The 18620-nt window shown below is 42.4% G+C and overlaps 1 protein-coding gene across 14 annotated transcripts in view; it reads left to right on the top strand.

Moving 5' to 3' along the window:
• The first annotated feature begins 5911 nt into the window (after positions 1-5911).
• The window catches only part of SRRM1 (serine and arginine repetitive matrix 1), a 31545-nt gene continuing 18836 nt past the window's right edge, over positions 5912-18620 (top strand). For 8 of the 14 annotated variants that reach the window (XM_058718596.1, XM_058718594.1, XM_058718599.1 and 5 more), the window contains exons 1-9: positions 5912-6062; positions 8951-9040; positions 9294-9416; positions 11548-11718; positions 12323-12438; positions 14011-14214; positions 14859-15053; positions 15376-15495; positions 17349-17623. In XM_058718596.1, the coding sequence (XP_058574579.1) occupies positions 6042-6062; positions 8951-9040; positions 9294-9416; positions 11548-11718; positions 12323-12438; positions 14011-14214; positions 14859-15053; positions 15376-15495; positions 17349-17623 (1315 nt within the window). In that variant the 5' untranslated portion in view covers positions 5912-6041. Of the gene's footprint in view, positions 6063-8950; positions 9041-9291; positions 9417-9705; positions 10851-11547; positions 11719-12322; positions 12439-14010; positions 14215-14858; positions 15054-15375; positions 15496-17348; positions 17624-18620 lie in introns of those variants that run through there. The other 6 variants (XM_058718601.1, XM_058718592.1, XM_058718600.1 and 3 more) reach the window with 3 other exon arrangements.

The raw sequence follows: 18620 nt of genomic DNA, 5'->3' as shown, positions 1-18620 counted from the left end.
CTTTCATAGAGTTAACCTCATAGTGAATCTGATTAGTTATAGAATGGAAATGCCATAAATAAAAGTGTCATGCAACTATGAATGACAATAGAATAAAATGGAGACGGCCATGAGAAATTCAGCAATCATAAAGTGTCCATTTAGTATTAAAAATGTGCAGCATAGGGGCACCCGACTGGCTCGGTCAGTGGAGCATTCAACTCTTGTTCTCAGGTTCATGAGTTTGAGTCCCACATTGGGTGTAGAGTTGTTTTTTGTTTTTAATGTGCATTATAGTGAGTGCAGGAACACTATGGGCCAAGAAGCTATTATTCCTGCCTGTACTGTAATGCCAGACTTAATTTGACTACTAAAGACTTTAACAATAAAGTTGTAATTACAGCTGTTGTTAAAATTTTATACTTTCCTGATACAAGTTTATTCTGTATCCAAAAGTTTGCTCTATGATGGCAATCTTCAGCTTTAGCAGAATATTGTTTTTAATACTCAACTATTGTGCATATGGCCAAAGTGTGTATTTGATGCACATATACTTAGAACCTATTATTTGTCAAACTCTGTTTTGGGCACTGATGATAAAAAGAGGAGACATAGTTCCTACCTTCAAAGAGTTTTGTGTGGTGGTAGGGGGTCGATGGGGTAGGAGTAGAGATGAACACATACATGATTAGAATATAATGGAAAATATGCTAATAGGTAGAATATGAGGAATCTGTTTGGGAAGGTCTACCATTGGGGTTTTGGGGGCTCAGCAACCCCCTAAAAGATACTTAGATGGAAAAAAACAAAACAAAACAACTCAGATGGCAAGTACTAAGTCCCACTACCAGAAATGCTTCCTGGAAGAGATTACATCTAAATTAGAAGGGCGCCTGGGTGACTCAGACAGTTAAGCATCTGACTTTGGCTCAGGTCATGATCTCGTGGTTTGTGGGTTCAAGCTCCCTGCCAGGCTCTGTGCTGACAGCTCAGAGCCTGGAGCCTGCTTCAGATTCTGGGTCTCCCTCTCTCTCTCTGCCCCTCCCCCACTCATGCTGTCTCTCTCTCTCTCTCTCTCTCTCTCTCTCAAAAATAAACATTAAAATTAATTAATTAAACCCTAGAGGAAGAATTAGAGCTGGCTAGTTAAAAAGGATTAAAGGTAGAGGGACAAGGTGGGGAGAGCAAGGCAAAGCCTGGAAGGGAGGGAACAGTGATTCTGGATCAAGGGAACAGAATATGTGCAAAGGTTTCTGAGGAGAGAGAAAGAATGCAATCCTTTCTAAATCTAGAAGTATACAAACTCTTGTACTTACATATTCTTTTTTATTTTTATTTTATTTAAGTAATCTTCACACCCAACGTGGGGCTCAAACTCATAACCCTGAGATCAAGAGTCACATGCTCTTCTGACTGAGCCACCCAGGTGCCCCTACGCTTGCAACTTTCAAATACTTATCCCAGTAGCCAGCCTCCAAGATGGCCCCCAATGATCCGCAGCTGCTAGTATCCACACTCTTGTGCTGTCCCCTCCAAAACTGATTACGAGTAACCTGTGTCACCAATAGGATAGTGTGGAAACTATGGTGTGTGTCTTTTGAAGTTAGGCATTAAAAGACACCATGGCTTCTGTCTTGCTCTCTTTTGGATCATTTGCTCTGGGGGAGGCTACCAGGTCATGAAGACACCCAAACAGCCTATGGAGAAGTCACTGTGGCAACGAACTGGGGCCTCATGCCAATAGCCGTGTGAGTGAACCTTCTTGGAAACACATTTTCCAGGCCCAGTTGACTGTAACCTAGGCCAATATCTTGACTACATTCTCTTGAAAGACCTTGAGCCAGAACCATCCAAAGAAGTCACTCCGGATTCCTGATGCACAGAAATAGTGCATGATAGATAACAAATATTTAATGTTTCAAGTTGCTAAATTTGGGGAGTTATTCGGCAATAGGTAACTAATACACTCACTGATGTGCTCAAAGACACCTTCCAGAGCAAAATGCATCAGCTTTTATCCATCAGGCATTTTCATTTCAGTTATGGGATTATTTTAGTCCGTGGCTTGTTTGCTAAATTTGCACTTGGTTTTTGAGATATTTTGTGAAGACTGTTCATCCGTTTTATCTAGGAAACACAAATGCAGAGCTGAAAGAAAGAAGCAAATGACAGAGACAGATGTAGAGATGAGAACAAAAGCTGAAAGGGGTGAGAAAATCACACAAGATGCACCTCCTGGAGGGATGGTTATCTTCAGGACCAGTGGCTTTAAAGGACAGAGGGGATAGGGACCAGGTGAAACACTTCTATCAGGAACAGCAATCAATGAACAATGAGGAAAAGTGGTTGATGAAATGAAGAAGTCTTGGACTCTGGGCCTAGAGGATCAACACTCAGGTTGGCTGCCCATTAGCTTTTAGAGGCTCAGAACATATTTGAGGACTTAAAGACCAGACCTAGCAAAGAACCACCAGAGGCTCACTGGGGATGGCTTCTTGGCTTTAAGACCCATTTTGATCTGCACAGCATCAAAGTGAGCAGGAGATAGCATCTGCAAATACCTTCACTGCCAAGTACTTCTACACCGCACCTGCTGGGAGAAGGCTTATTTGCCTCAGCAGAGTTTTCAATGTGGACTCCCCTTATAGAATCAAAGGTTACTATTTCAGAGATCAGACTCACTCATTGGTAGAAACGCCTGTCGTTACTGGTCCTGACTCTTACTCACGCATTTATTCACCAAATATTTACTGAGCTCTAAGAATGTGGCAGATACTCTTCTAGACACTAAGGCTTTAATGGTGAACAAGAAACTCATAGTTTCTTCTTCTTTTTTTTTAATGGGGGCAAAACGGTAAGCATGTAAACAAAATAGATAACAATGTCAGATACTATTAATTGCTATGAAGAAAAAATAAAGCCAGGTATGATAGAGTGAGTGGGGAGAGGGTTCAGCTATTTTCAGAAGGCTGGTCAGAAAAGGCTTGTTTGAGGAAGTGATATGAGTCACCTCCTAGTAATTTTAGATTTACCAACATACAGACAAGAAACTGACTTTTGAAACCTAACCTGTTCGTAATTAGGCCACATCTGTAGTTCAGTGTGGCTGCAGCTTAGAAGTGAAGGATGTGGCCAGGAAGAGGATTGGTCCATGTGATGAGTCTGAAGAAGGGAGCAATAAACAAATCATAAAGCGTTTTGTAGGCCACAATAACTAGCTTGGGCTTTATCTAGAGGACAATAGGGAGCCACAGAAAGGTTTTCAAATTGAAGGGTGAAAGGATTAAGACTATTACCTTAGAAAATCACTCTCAATATAGGGTGGAGACATCAACTCTGAAGGGAGGGGAAATCTTAATAGGTTGTGGCTGCAATGGCCCAGACAGTAATCCAAATTAAAGAGGCAATGGGGCAAGAAGGAAAGCAACAGAAATGAAAAGGCAGGAGTCTGAAGAGTATGAATGATGACAGATAGAAAGGTAGGCTCATTCATTGAAAAATGGGAAAAAAAGGGTTGAGGCAAGTGAAAGAAGATGAAGACATTTTGGGACATGTTGAGTGTGAGGTACCTATAGGACGTCCCAAGTGAATGTCAACAAGAAGTTGCACGTATGGGTCTGGGGCAGAAATTTGTCTCAAATATATAGGCTTGGAAGATGAAATGGTCATGGAACCAAGAGAAGACAGATAGGTCATCTTTGCTGAGTAAAAAGTAAAAAGGGTCAATGGCAGGACTGTAAGAAAGCAACATTTATGGGATTGGCAGCACAAGAGCAGAGAGAGTAAAGATAAAACACAATGACCGATCAGAACCACAGATCACAGTGAGATTTCATAGTTCCACCTGGTCAACTGGCTTGTTCTGTGGAAGCCGGTTAGCTCCCCATCTTTGATGCTTTGACAATGCTGTCATTCATTCAATAAATTTTATGCAGGGGTGCCTGGGCGGCTCAGTGGGTTAAGCGTCTGACTTTGGCTCAGGTCATGATTTAATGACTCATGGGTTCCAGCCCCCACATCCGGCTCTGTGCTGAGAGCTCAGAGCCTGCATCCCGATTCTGTGTCTCTGTCTCTCTCTGCCCTATTCTGCTCGTGGTCTGTCTCCTTCTCTCAAAAATAAATAAACATTAACAAAAAGTTTAAAAAATAAATCTTACTGAGCCTCTACGACGTGCCAGACATTGTCCTAGGTGCTAGGGACGCATCAGTGAGCAAGAAAGACAAATGCCCCGAGTTTAAGGAGTTTACGTTCTAGTGCGGGGAACACACAATAAACATTAAAGATCGGTAAATAAATATCACAGGGTGGTAAAAGCTATGGGAAAAAGCAAAGTAGATTAGAGGCATCAGGGTTCTAGAGAGTGTGTAAGCAATTTCCAGGAGGATAGTCAAGGTAGACCTCATTGACTAGGTGATCCTTGAGTAAAACCCTGAAATTTACCAAGGAGATATCTGATGGTAGAGCGTTCTAGGCAGAAGTCACAACCAGTGCAAAGGTTGTGAGGCAATAGCAAGCTTAGAAGGTTCAAGCAGTGAGCAGTGTCAGGGCCCCAGGAAGAGGATCACAGAAACAGGGGAGCCATCAGGTAGGATTTTAACCTTTGTTCTGAGAAAAATGAGGGACTTTGGGGAGGTTTGGGGCTTAAGAGCGACATGACTAAGGGTTCCTAATAGGAGCACTCTGACTGCTGCATTTAGAAAAGATGCTCAGTGACAAGGGTAGAAGAAGGGAGACCAGTTAGGAAGCCGGTGCGGAGGTTCGGGCAAAAGATGACGGCGCCTCGAGCCAGGATCCTAGCTGAGCGGGTTTCCCGGTAGTCTGGAAGTGGGGTGAAAGAGAAAGAGAAGTCGGGAGTAACACCAAGGCTCGTGGCCTCAACACAGGAAAGATGTTGCCATCGACGGAGGCGGGGGGACCTTGGGAGGGGCAGGTCGGTCTTCTGGGGTGCGTGAGGAGTGAGGGGGAAGAGAAGGGTGGGCATCAGGGGTTCGGTTCCGGGACACGTTAAGTTGGGGATGTCTCTCCAAGTGGAAATGCCAAGCAGGAAGCTGCCTGTACCAGCTGGAAGATCGGGAGAGGAGCCTGAGCTCGACTTTGTTAGCACAGCACTCGTATTCAGAGCCGCGGGAACGCCATCCACACGGTGCGGGGCGTGATGCGGGCCAGGGCAGGACGGGCAAGGAGAGCGTGAGCGCGCAGGGAGAGCTAACTTTATAAAATATGGCCAGAGGGACACGCGCCTTCCCGCGCTGGGCGGCGAGCCGGCGGAGCCCCCGCCCGACCCGCAGCCCCGGGCCCGGGCGCTCTTGTCCGCTTCCTGCCCGTCGGCGTGGTGACCGGGCGGCCGGAGCCGAAACTCCTCCGACGGGCGTTTGCATTTTCGGCCAGCTCCCCAAACGAGGCAGCTGTGCGCCGACCGGGGGAGGAAGCCCAGGAGACCGGGGCCACGGGGCGGACTTCATTCACACTACACAGCTCCACCACGTTAGAGCCGATCTTAGTCACCCGTGGACTCGTAAAACCAACACAGTCACAACTTCCAGGATGACAGGAGAGGCCGGCAGGCTTCTCTTCCGCGCGCGGGCCGCGCCGCCCGCGTCACTCGGAGGTAACAGCCTTTCTCTTCAATCGCTCCATGGAGCCCCCAGGGCGGGAGGCCTCCTCCACTACGGGTCGAACGATGGGTCAAGTGGCGCTGCGCGAACAAGGCTGCTCCAGTGCCACAAAAGGATTCGCAGGGCGGGGCCACCCAACTCTCTCTCTCTGCCTCCCTCTCTCTCTTTTTCTCTCGTTCTTATTGGCTGCGGTCGCGAGACTCTCCTCCCGGCCTGGCTACTCGGGAGTCTCGGAGTCCGGCAGCGGCTCGCCCCCTTGGGCGCGCATGCGCACGCGTGGCGGGTGCTCCCCGCACTGAGCAGGCGCGGCCTCGTGTCGGCCGAAGGGGCGGGTGGAACGGCGCGCGCTGCGTCCCGGCGCTCGGCTTTCCCTGCCGGTCCCGCCCTCCGTCGCGGCGGCGCGGTGTATCTTGGGATAGGGAGCGATCTCCGAGCGAGGCAGCAAGATGGACGCGGGATTCTTCCGCGTAAGTAGAAGCGCGGGGATCTGGGGTGAGGTGAGGGCCTCATCGGTGAGGCCCGACAGGAGGCCTAAGCTCGGGACGGTGTGGCCACCGAGGGGAGGTTTCGAAGATCCTGGCGGCCCTCCGTGCCGGCGGACGCTCCCCCCTGCCCTGCGGCGGAGACCGGTGCGCCCCTGCGCAGTCTCCTCCTCCGGGATCGTCCCCCCTACGCGGCAGCGACGGTCGCCGGAAAATGGCGGCGGGAATGGGCCAGAGCCGTACCTCGGCGCTCGCCTGCCTAGTGGGGCCTGCAGGCCGAGCCGCGCGCGCCGCCGGGTCCTGGGGCCTAGTTGGGCCGCGAGGAGGAAGTCCCTGGGGGGAGGCCGGAGGGAAGCCCTGAGGTGACTGGCGGCGGGAGGATTCTGGAGAGTACGGGCTAGGGGTACCGCCCCAGGAGAGCGTGTTAGAGGAGAGGAGAGGACAGGAAACGGCGTTCAGCGGCTTCTCCCTCGAGAGCGGCGCCAACCACCCCCTCCCCCGTCGTCCCTCCTGGTCCTAAGTCTTCGCGAAGGCGCGGGGTCAGAGTTCGCGGGAACTCCCGCCCAATTTGATATCCCTTTAGGGAGGGGAACTCAGAAAATACGTCGTTGGAACGTCTGAATCTGAGACTCTGAGGGCAGCGGGTGCAACAAAAAGTGTGCACGTGTATGGAGGCAGGGGCACGGGGTAGAGCCCCTCTCCCTCCCGCACGCCGCTCCCCACCCGCCACCCCCGTTTGTTTCTTTCTTTTGAAGTCCGCTGGAGAAAAGGGGCCCCTTACCTACCTAGATTGTCCCGGGGCCACGCTCCCAGCACCTGCGGGCGGGGGAGCCACCTCGTCGAAGTTGGTGCTCGGGGCCCAGACTTTATCCGGCTGGTACTGCAGGGCCCGTTTGCCCCGTATTCCGCTTCTGTAGGAAACGGGTACCTAGGAGAGATCTAGATGGGTGGGAAGTGACACTGATAGGACTAGAGTTTGCAAATGCTTTCAGTGCAGAACCGACCCTATAGAGACCGGTGGTTTTGGTCAAAATCCATACTTGGTGTAACAGACGTTGCGCCTCTCTACTCCCTGGGGCGTATTAATAATGCAGTTTGCATGTTTTTAAAGGGAAAGTTGAAAGAGAGGAAGACCAGGACTTGAGAGAACGTAACTCTGGACACTCTGAAGCCGACGTTGAAATTCTTGAATTGGCTTTAAATGTGCCAATGAGTTTTTCATCAAAAGTCGCAGTATTATTCCCAGCCAGTTATTCGATTTCTTAAGGTTGTGCGAAGGATAACTGTAGTTATTTCCATAATGATAGTTTGAATTGAGAGTACTTACCACATTTTCATGCTGTTAATGAACTCTAGTTTCTAATTTTCATAAAAGTGTTTTGTAGTAAGTACTCAGTATTTCCTGTGATCCAATGTAATATTTTGACACAAAAGCCTATTTTGATTTTTCTTTTCTTGTTGTTATGACCTTTAGTGGAAAGGAGTTCCAACAGAAAAAGAACAAGGTGGTTCATAAATCAAAAAAAAATTTTTTTAACGTTTGCCCATTTTTTGAGAGAGAGAGAGCCTGAGTGGGGGAGGGGCAAAGAGAGAGGGAGACACAATCCAAAGCAGCCTCCAGGCTCCAAACTGACAGCACAGCCCCCCCCCCCCCCCCAACGTGAGGCTTGAACTCATGGACCGTCACTACCTGAGCCAAAGTCGGACGCTTAACCACCCAGGCACCCCGGTGGTTGATAAATTTTAAAACAAAGTTTGCTTTTGGTGTTACTAAAAACCTGGACGAAAGGAGGGGGAGTTATATACTACCTATAATTTCTTCAAGGAGTTGACTGGATTTAAACTGAGTTGCAAGAATTTAGGGCAATTACTTTTTAGTACACTGCCAACAAGATAGTAAACTGAATTTTTCATTTAAGATCAAAATGATGGCTTTCATTTGTTGAACTTCTGGCACATGCCAGTTACTTTACATATATTATTTTGAGTTTTTCGGCCCTGCAAAGTAGATTTTAGCAAGTAAGAAAGCATTGTAAAAGAGGTTAAGTAATGGGCTTTGAGTCATGTGGCTTAAGTAGTGGCAGAATTGGGATTCTAATCCAGGTTCTTTACCTTCCTAGACAAAATTTTCCCCATCACTTTCCAAGGGACGGTGGCCAACTCCGTGAACCCATCAGTAGATTTCACATCACATAGCCAGTTATTTTTTTATTTGGTCCACTTGGAATGAGAAAATGCAGATTAACTAGTGATCACTTGATAATCTCCGGTAGTATTTGTAAGCTCTCATTTTTCCAAATTTATTGCTGAAATTAAGTTAATTATTAGGGTAGACCTGTAACAGATTCCATGTTCTCAAAGTTATGAAAACCAACATACAGTCCCAGGGTGTTTTCTTTTTCCTTTTCCGCTTGTTCATAGGCATGACCGTAATTTGCAAGCATGCTACTGGTTTTCAGAAGAAGATGAAATTTAATGGTGTTGTTTGGAAGTATATTAAGTATAGTAAATATTTCAGTGTGTTCTTATTTACACAAAAAAGCCTTAAATGTCTTTTAACATAGAAAAAGGCGTAAAAAGATACACATCAAACTTAACTTGGTTGTGGGGGAGGTGCTAGCTTTATGCAATATTGCCATATTGACCTGTTACAACAAGTTTATGTTTTGTAATTTTTAAATACAGTCAAATTTTTAAAATGTCAGCTTCATTGGGAAAAAAGTATGCATTCTACACCTATGAGTATTAGCTGTGGTGTTTTCTATTTACTTGATGACCCTATTTCTACTGTAAAGGTCATGGCCATGATTAACTGACAAAAATCAGGAATTTAACTTTGAACTCTTAATTAAAATGTGTTTCTCTTCCCATAGGGAACAAGTGCAGAACAGGATAATCGGTTCAGCAACAAACAGAAGAAGTTACTGAAGCAGCTGAAATTTGCAGAATGCCTAGAAAAAAAGGTATTCTTCTAGATAAAACTGCTTTTGCACCTTTATAGCACAGTTGGTTCATTTTGGGACTGTTAAACATTTTCCACCTTTTAGCAACAACGACACAGAGTAGCACAGCCACATAAGAATGAGCCATATTGTAGCGTGTTACGCCAAAAAAATTGCATCGGTTAAAAGGAATTTTGTTGGGCAAAACTCTTCAGTGAGCTTTCTTTTAGGATTGTGAACCCTGTACTCAGTCATTTCTTGTATGCTTTATCAGGTGGATATGAGCAAAGTAAATTTGGAGGTTATAAAGCCTTGGATAACAAAACGAGTAACGGAAATCCTTGGGTTTGAAGATGATGTTGTGATTGAGTTTATATTCAACCAGCTGGAAGTGAAGGTAATAATACACAAATGGCTCTTATTTCTGAATATGTGACATAATTTTGTGAATCTATGGAAACTGAATTTTTCTATGGAGTGCAAATATAGGAGGGTTGTTTTACAATGTTTGTTGTGAAAAGAATTCACTTTGTAAACAACTATTAAGGCTGGAAGTTTAGTGAAGGTACATAGTTTTGAAAGCTACACAGGTGAAAAATCAAACTTATTGTTTGTAATTTTGCTGTTACATGTTAAGTTACTTTGACAGCAATTTTCTAATGATAATGTGATTTATGATTTAAAAGGCCTGAACCAAAATGGAAGTTATTCCTTGCGTCTGAAGTATAGCACCATCACCTTATTAGGTCACAGCAGAGTGAGTGTCCCAATGTCGCTCTGACCCAACTCCCTTGATGATGCAGTGTGTGTTTGGAGGTGAGTTGTGTAAAGTGGCCGAACATCAACAACAACAACAACAAAAACACAAACAGGAAAGAGCAATTGGGTAAATCTATACACTGCTCTTTAAAAATACTATTATGAGATGGACGTTATGTGAAGCATGAGGGGCAATTCTGATTTGATTGGATATTGTTTTTAAAATAATCAAGTAACTGAAGTCTTTAGTTGTAGCTGCATGTCAGCTAGTCATCGATTAACATTTTAGGCACAGACTTTTTGTTTACATTATGCTTAAACTTCAGACTGAAATAAATTGGCAGCATTATTAGAACGAGTTGATATAATCATTCCTTTCTTCATACGTGAGATAATATGAGATGATGATAGAACTGATGTTTAAAAACGATTTTATCATAAGATAGTTTGTTATTTTGCCACAACAACCCAAAGGATAGTAAGATGTACCGTATGACCTTTTGGCAAATATACCAATGTGAATTTACCTTTACATTAATCCTTTTCCCAAAGAGTTCGCCCTTGTGTTTTGACAGAACAGTTGGCATTTCAGCTGATAAGGTATTTCTATTTTAAAAATAATTTGGTAATTACATTTTGTTGTGAATATTTTTAAAGATTAATGTTAAGAAAGCACTTCTTTTAAAATGTATACATTTTACTTAGAAAACCAGGAACATGGGAAAACGTTTTTAAAATGATGATTAAAGATAGATTTTATTGGAGAAATGCTTTACTGATTTGTATTTTAGTGCATTTTTAAAACCTAAGTATCTGGTAGTATTCCCCTTGTAGTGAGCATGAGATTAAAGTTTAGAACTTTTTTAAACAATCTTTTCTTTTTTTGTGGTTGTGTACTCATTATTGCTTGTTCGTCTTTTGCAATTTAGATAAATGATATAACATTAAACTCAAGGTGGTTGAGTTGCAGTAGGGAGTCGGAAGCAAGCCAAGGGAACATCTTTCTCTACAGGGGACTTGGCGATTCCAAACCCCCAAGGTTCCAAGAAGAAACTGAAGACACCTGGAATCTGTACTTGCTTTGTGCTATTGAGCTGTGCTTGTTATATGGACCTTGTTGCTTGACCAACAGATTTAGCATTTAAAAACCCAGTTATTTTTGAGAAAACTTGACCTCTTAGCCCTTTGTGGACAGTTGAGAATTCGAGGCATTGTTATAGTAGATTTTCCTTATGTAGAAGTCAGGCTTTCAGCTTAGTCTTCAAAAGTTACAGAGTGCATGCATAACTTGTTAGTTTTCATAACTGGACGGTAGATACTTTATAGAAAGCTATCTTATAGTGGTAGAGAAGTCAATAGTTTATGTACTTTTTCAGTTTCTCATTGGGGGAAAATTTCCAGGCAAGCAAACACTTTCCTTGTTAGTAAATGCAGGAATTTGTGGATGTTCATGATGGTTTTTAAAGTTAATAAATGTAAGGCCCACTAACAGCCACATAGTCTAAAAATACTTACGAAATCCACAAAGGATTAACAGGCTGCTCTGATGCTTTTGGTAGAGTGAGAGAGAATTTGGTAATCTGTGCTAGAGATTATATTGCTGAGAAGCTATTAGAGAAAACTATTTTTTAAGTAGTAAAGAATATATATATATATGTATTTAAGCCCCTATGGTAGACTTAAAAAATACTAATTTATATGAGTTTTAGGTTGGTTGGTTGGCCTGTTTTGAAGTAACCTGTTTCTCTTCCTGTCATGTCTTTTTGCAGAATCCAGACTCCAAAATGATGCAAATCAACCTGACTGGGTTTTTGAATGGAAAAAATGCTAGAGAATTTATGGGAGAACTGTGGCCCCTGCTCTTAAGTGCACAAGAAAACATCGCTGGAATCCCTTCTGCTTTTCTAGAACTGAAGAAAGAAGAAATAAAACAAAGACAAGTAATAGCCTTTCTGTTTTGTAATGTTGATTTGAGGGCATGGTATCCAGACTGCTAACACACTTTAAATCTTATGTGACCTGGCTAGGATTAGCATGTTGTTTTGCTTTGCTGTAATATATTTGGACATTCAGTTTTGGTTCTCCACTCCTTCTCCCCAACCCTAATCCAAACACTGAAGTTGAAGAAGTCATTTTCCCAGAGTCAGATGTGTGTGTGTGTGTGTGTGTGTGTGTGTGTGTGTGTGTGTGTGCGTGCGCGCGTGTGTGTACATTTTTTTTAATGTGAGTACTTCTAGCTTAAGAAAATTGAACTATAGTAACAGTGTAAAAGTGTAAGCATGGCTTCTTTGTATGGGCAGTGTATGTTAAATCACAAAAGAATAAGTTGAACATGAAAATTATTTTTTTAAGCAAACTTGAAAATAACTATTCTCTTTCATTCAGCTGTTAGGGATTAATTTTCAGCGAGAATAGTCTTGTTGAAAAGCAGGAGGCTGATGATTTATATAGGATTGGTGTTTATCAGAGGTGCAAAGTCTTCCTCAATTTGTTTAGTGATCTCAGATGTTCAGCTATGTTTCTTTGAAAACTTGATCTTTGCAGATTGAACAAGAAAAGTTGGCATCTATGAAAAAGCAAGATGAAGACAAGGATAAGAGGGATAAGGAAGAAAAAGAAAGCAGCAGAGAAAAAAGGGAGAGGTCTCGGAGCCCAAGAAGGTATAATACAATGGATGCATATGTTTTACAAATACTTCAGATAGTATTCTGTGTGTAGAAAGTTACACAGTTAAAAAGGAAGCTACCAGCACTATTCAGAATTTCTTCCATCATGTAGTTTTCATGATGAACAAAGGCTGGTCTCTGGCCCAAAATATTAAAGTTTTGTTTGAGGCAGATCATTGGACTATAATAATTGTCTCTTAAATCTTGGTGAATTGTGCAACTCTCAATTTCTAAATCAGAATCTAGACTTGCTTTCCATATTGCTTTTCTTTAAATATAGCATTTAATTATTTTAATCTTCTCCAGTTCTTTTTCTTTCCTTTTAATTAGAAATCCTGTACCCATTAGCCATTCATGTTATACTTCTCTAATGCCCTGTTCTGCTTTTCTTAGATGGTTGTATTGAACCCAAAACAGATCATTTCTTTGTTTTCTTCTTCCTTCCAATGAGACTATGGTTAGGTTTCCATTTTTAAACCCATGACTCAGCTTCTACTGTATTTGTGGTGAAAGGTGAGAATTCTACTAGGGTTTTCATTTTTAGAGTTCTGCTAATTTTTTCACAAATCTTCTGGAATTAAAGGGCAGAGGTAATTTCTTTATCCATTTTAATTTGTGTATTTGGTATTAAAACCTCCTTACTAGGGAAGCAGTATTATTTCTGGTGTTCAGCACATCACAGTGGTAACTAGGCTATTGATGAACCAGGTCTGCTGTTTTACTTTTACGTTAGGGAAACTATTATTGAAAAGGAAAGGGGACTTCTCCTTTTCCTAAAAGGCTATGCAAATATGACATGTTTCTTTTTTCTTCCAAAGAGCACATTAATTGCACTAGTCATTTTTCTGGAATACCTAGATTACCTGACAAACTCTATGGTGGGATCTGTCTGCACCCCAACTCTTGTTTTGTTGGGTTTTTTTGGATTTGTTATTAGGGAATATCTCTTTACTTTTAAGCATTCTCTTCCTCTGAAAAGTTGGTCTTTGGTCTCTTCATCTCTGGGAATGATTAAGAATCTAAATCTAGGGGCGCCTGGGTGGCTCAGTCGGTTAAGCGTCCAACTTCAGCTCAGGTCACGATCTCACGGTCCGTGAGTTCGAGCCCCGCGTCGGGCTCTGTGCTGATGCTGGCTCAGAGCCTGGAGCCTGCTTCCAATTCTGTGTCTCCCTCTCTCTCTGCCCCTCCCCCATTCGTGCTCTGTCTCTCTCTCTCTCTCTCTCTCAAAAATAAATAAAAAAACATTTAAAAAAAAAAAAAAAAAGAATCTAAATCTAGAGTTCCAGGTCAATGCTTTCCTCTTGTAACTGTTATACCAGACAGTGTTGTTACCTTTTGTTTGCTTACCTTTCTGGTTTTCTTTTGGCCCTTCCCATATTAAGTAAATATGACAGGATATCTTATTTTCATAAGGAATCTCTCACCTGTAAAGACCAGTGGTATAATTAAAAAGATTAATTTCTCACTTTGCCCTTGACCTTCTCCCCCAACCAACATTATTCAAAAACCTGAAAAAAATTGCTTTTATCCTAGACACAAACCTGAAAAAAATTGCTTTTATCCTAGACGCAAATCCAGATCTCCTTCCCCTAGAAGACGATCTTCCCCTGTCAGGAGAGAGAGAAAGCGCAGTCATTCTCGGTCTCCCCGCCACAGAACCAAGAGCCGGAGTCCTTCCCCTGCTCCAGAAAAGAAGGAAAAAACTCCAGAGCTCCCAGAACCATCAGTGAAAGTAAAAGAACCTTCAGTACAAGAGGCCACTTCTACTAGGCAAGTAGATAAAAATTTATTTATAAATAAGACAATTTTAGGCTGTTGCTAACTGCCAGTATAATTCTGAGTTACAAACATAAAATTACTTGGTTATTTCCCTTTTGTATTTTTTAAGTCATAAGATCAGCTTGTTGACAGATTCAGATTCTGTAGGAGAGTGTAAATAAAATGCCCCAAGGGCACCTGGGTGGCTCAGTTGGCTAAGCGTCTGACTTCAGCTCAGGTCATGATCTCACAGTTTGAGGGTTTGTGAGTTCGAGCCCCGTTTGGGGCTCTGTGCTGTCATCGCCGAGCCTGCTTTTCTTCCTGTCTCTGCCCCTCCCCAGTTCATGCTCTCAACTCTCTGTCTCGAAGATAAAAACACCAAAAAAATGTTAAAAAGTGAAATGCCCTAAAGGTGACCACTGCTATTGGTTGGTTGTATTGTTTCAGATATCTTATATCCCATAACTTGCTTTTTTCACCAGTATTGTGGACAACTTTGTACTCTTAAGAATGTATGTGGTTAGAATTGTTAGTTGCATTTTGGCTTTCACTGATGTGTATATATATCTTTTGGAGCTAGGGAGAAGTCCTCATGGATTTTGGCACCATCTTAAAAAGAGAAATAACCATATTGCATCAACATTTTGTTTCTACAGTGACATCCTGAAAGTTCCCAAACCTGAACCTGTACCAGAGCCTAAAGAACCTTCTCCGGAGAAAAATTCCAAAAAAGAAAAGGAGAAGGAGAAGACCCGACCAAGATCTCGGTCACGTTCCAAATCAAGATCCCGGACACGGTCTCGCTCTCCTTCTCATACTCGACCTAGACGGCGTCATAGATCCCGATCAAGGTGAGTTAGGGCTGTAGGAGTGACATAGATCTTAGGTTTTATGTGCTCCTCTGCTGAGTAGAATTAGGTAGATAATTTCAGAGCAGTAGAAAGCATTTAATTAGTACAAATGTTATTCTTTGGACCTACAGAGAGAATTTGAGGTCACTTTTGTGTGCTGTAGAAATTTGTGTGCACACTCTGTGCCATAAAAATCTCTACATAAATGGAAAATCGAATCCTTTGAAGTCGGTTTTTAAAACGTAGGTGTTCAGAAAGCTGTCTCAGGGACTTCGTTCCTTGTTCTTGTTTATTCAGGCCCTAATTCTGTTTGTTATGGCAGATCATACTCCCCAAGAAGGCGGCCAAGCCCCAGAAGGCGGCCATCTCCTCGAAGAAGAACTCCACCAAGACGAATGCCACCTCCACCCAGGCATAGAAGAAGTAGATCTCCAGTGAGACGGTGAGGGTTTTCTTTTTTCTTATACTTTTTCCTTTATTTTCTTTTCCTCCTCCTCCTCCTTTTTTTTTTTTTTTTTTTTTTTTATTTGGAAGTGTCAGTATATGAAAATGCAGCACGTGTTAGTTTTAGGCTCATGTTTGTATTTGTGTTCCCCTGAAGAAAGCTCAGGAGTGTTATGAGGTGATGCCTAAAGAGCCTCTCATTTGAGGTTTAATTATGTCACAAAAACCACGCTAGTGCAGTGTTGGGGTGGGAAACAAGAAATTCACATTTTACTGATACTTGACGTTAACTTTTACCCTTTGAGACCCCACCCAGATCTCCTAGCAATGAGGGAATCTGCAGCCCTCCCACTTTCTTTGGATTTAAATTATCACTGGCTTCTAAAAAGCAGGTAACTACAGAGCCAGTAAGCTACTTTCACCAATATTAGAATAACCTATTTGCATTACATTTTTGTTTGAAGTGTTTTTTTCCCATTACAGAAATGAGTGCTTATAAAATTTCAAACAAATAAGTTGAAAATTACCCATAATCCTATTCCATGGATATAGCCATTTTTAGCAGTTTGGCATCTAGTCATTTTTGAAGAGATCAGTCAGAAAACTAACCCTGTCAGTACCAATGTTCTTTTTTAAAGAGTCATTTTAAAATTGGCATAAGGCAGAACATTTGGGTCTATGCCTTTTAACAAAAAGATTGTTGTTAAATCTGCCCAAAGTAGAGGTTTGGTGCACCGATAGAGTTTTCTGCCTTCTTGACCTCTTTGGAAAGAGCTATGATGATTGCGTTTCAGATTATAGTTAGCACAGAAGTTTTTTGTGTTTGAGTCTTTAAGTTATTTGCGGGAAAATGAATCCAGTTGGAGAAGAAGGGGAAATAATAAGATCCATAGATGTTTGTTTCTGTAGTCGGGTTTTTCGGAGTCCCATATTGTTTTAAAAGAAAAGATTTGGGGGGAGGAGGTGGTTGTTGTGAACTCTTTATGACTACTGCCAAAAATGATAGACTTGATGTTACTGCTGATAAATGAGACTGATGATGTAAATGGTCAGTTGATTAGGCATCCCACTTTTCTAAAATTGGTTATATTCTTTTCTAGGAGAAAATAAATGCCGGTGCTCTCTAGTACGAGATTAGCGGAAACAGCTATTTCTTATATTGGAGTTTTGCAAACAGCGTGTTTTAATTGTGCTTACTGAGCCATTTAGCAGTCAAAATATTTTGCAGATTGTGTAAGATTCCCTTTCAGCCAGCTTTTATCTCACACTTAAGGTAGGGTTTCTTTTTTTCAGGTTCTCAGGAATTCTTCTGCCAAAGGTGAATTCTGCAGGTACACATAATTGCAACAGAACTTACCACAGTTTTTGCCGCAGAATTCGAGAGGCCCCTGCTTCTAAGTTTATGTAGCTAAATGAATTCCTAACTGTTGCACATCTTTTTTAAAAAACGCAGCCTAAAGGTTGTTTGACTTTGTGCTCTTAAACGGAAAATACTTCGCCACCCAAATTTTGTATGCAAACTCCAAACAATGATATCACTCCTAAGGAAGAAAGAGACTGGCTAGTTACTGTATTATAGCTTTCAACATGACATATTTTATAACTGGACAGACAACTCAAACAGAAGCATTCATCAGAATAAGTTATTCATATTTAGTCTCAGAACTAGCTGTTTCCTGTCCTAGGTCATGGTTTTGTTTCCCATGGTTTTTTTTTTAAACTTAATTATGTGCTTAGCTACATAAACTCAAAAGTTGGATAAAAATAGCTGTTTTTGTGTAAACTGTACATACCTGTAAGGTCGTTTTTGACAAGTATGCAGTTAACGAACGTGAATCCTTTATTCCACAGAAGAAGGCGTTCATCAGCGTCCTTGTCTGGAAGTAGTTCGTCATCTTCTTCGTCTCGTTCCCGGTCACCGCCAAAGAAGCCTCCTAAGAGGACATCCAGCCCCCCTCGGAAAACTCGTAGGTTATCTCCTTCAGCAAGTCCTCCGAGGCGAAGGCATAGGCCATCACCTCCAGCAACTCCACCGCCAAAAACTCGTCATTCCCCAACACCCCAGCAGTCAAACCGTACAAGAAAAAGTCGTGTTTCTGTCTCTCCAGGGAGAACTTCAGGTAAAGGTAAAAATCAAACACACAAAAACAGTGTATGTTCGTTCTTTCTCTGTTTGGCTACAAAGTGCCTAGTCAGTCGTCGCTCCTGCCCCTTCCCCCTTCACGGTAAGAAGGAGCTGGGTAATATTTGTGGGTGATATTCTTTGTAAATTTGCTTTTCACCTTTTCTTTCCTCTTTGAGTTCTTGGGGTTTGTTGAAGCAGAGTTTACGTGTAAACTTGTTTTTAGCAGTTGCCCTCTGGCATTGAGTAAGTGGAGAAATACATTACCAGCCCCAATATTTGCATGTGATATTCTTTGTAAATTTGCTTTTCACCCTTTCCTCTTTAAGTTCTTGGGGTTTGTTGAAACAGAGTTTATGTGTAAACTTGTTTTTAGCAGTTGCCTTTGGCATTGAGTAGGTGGAGAAATAACATTCATTACCAGCTGTGGGCTGAGTTGGGGGAGCTTATCAAAGTCCCTGTTGTCGTGATAAGGGATCATTTTATTACTATGAGACCAGTTAATTTTTTTCCCCTGAAGATTTTTTTGTTTGATATCTTATTTGAGGACTCCATATTCTGTTTGAGTTCTTTCTTGGCCACATTGTGCTCGCTAGGGAAGAACATGGTGTCCCCTTAAAAGCCTATTTGTTTTTTAATTTAGGCTCCAGGCAGGGTTCTTCTGAGTGTTGTCCTTGCTTTATTCTGCAGATTGATTTCTGAGGAATTTATGATCTGTGATCTGGCCAGGCAAGTAGAATGCCGTATTAGTCTGAGTGAGGGTTGTGGTGTATTGGGGTTTGTTCCTTTGGGTTAAATACACATGGAGAAAGGCGGTAGGATCTATTTGAATTGGGCCTCTGGTGCTGAGGGCTGAGATGATAGCCTGAAGGGTGAGTAGTGGGGCAGGGGAAATCCTAAAAGCTGCTGTAGTAATTGATTTTTAAGAAGCAGCCTGTAGGTTAATATATACTGGGCTCGCTCTGATCACATCTAAATTTTCAGGTTAGAACAAAGAAAAT

The sequence above is a fragment of the Neofelis nebulosa genome, chromosome 2, assembly GCF_028018385.1.
Source record: "Neofelis nebulosa isolate mNeoNeb1 chromosome 2, mNeoNeb1.pri, whole genome shotgun sequence".
NCBI classification, from domain to species: Eukaryota; Metazoa; Chordata; class Mammalia; order Carnivora; family Felidae; genus Neofelis; species Neofelis nebulosa.
Note: the sequence above shows the minus strand (reverse complement) of the source record. Positions and strands in the feature narration are given on the sequence as shown.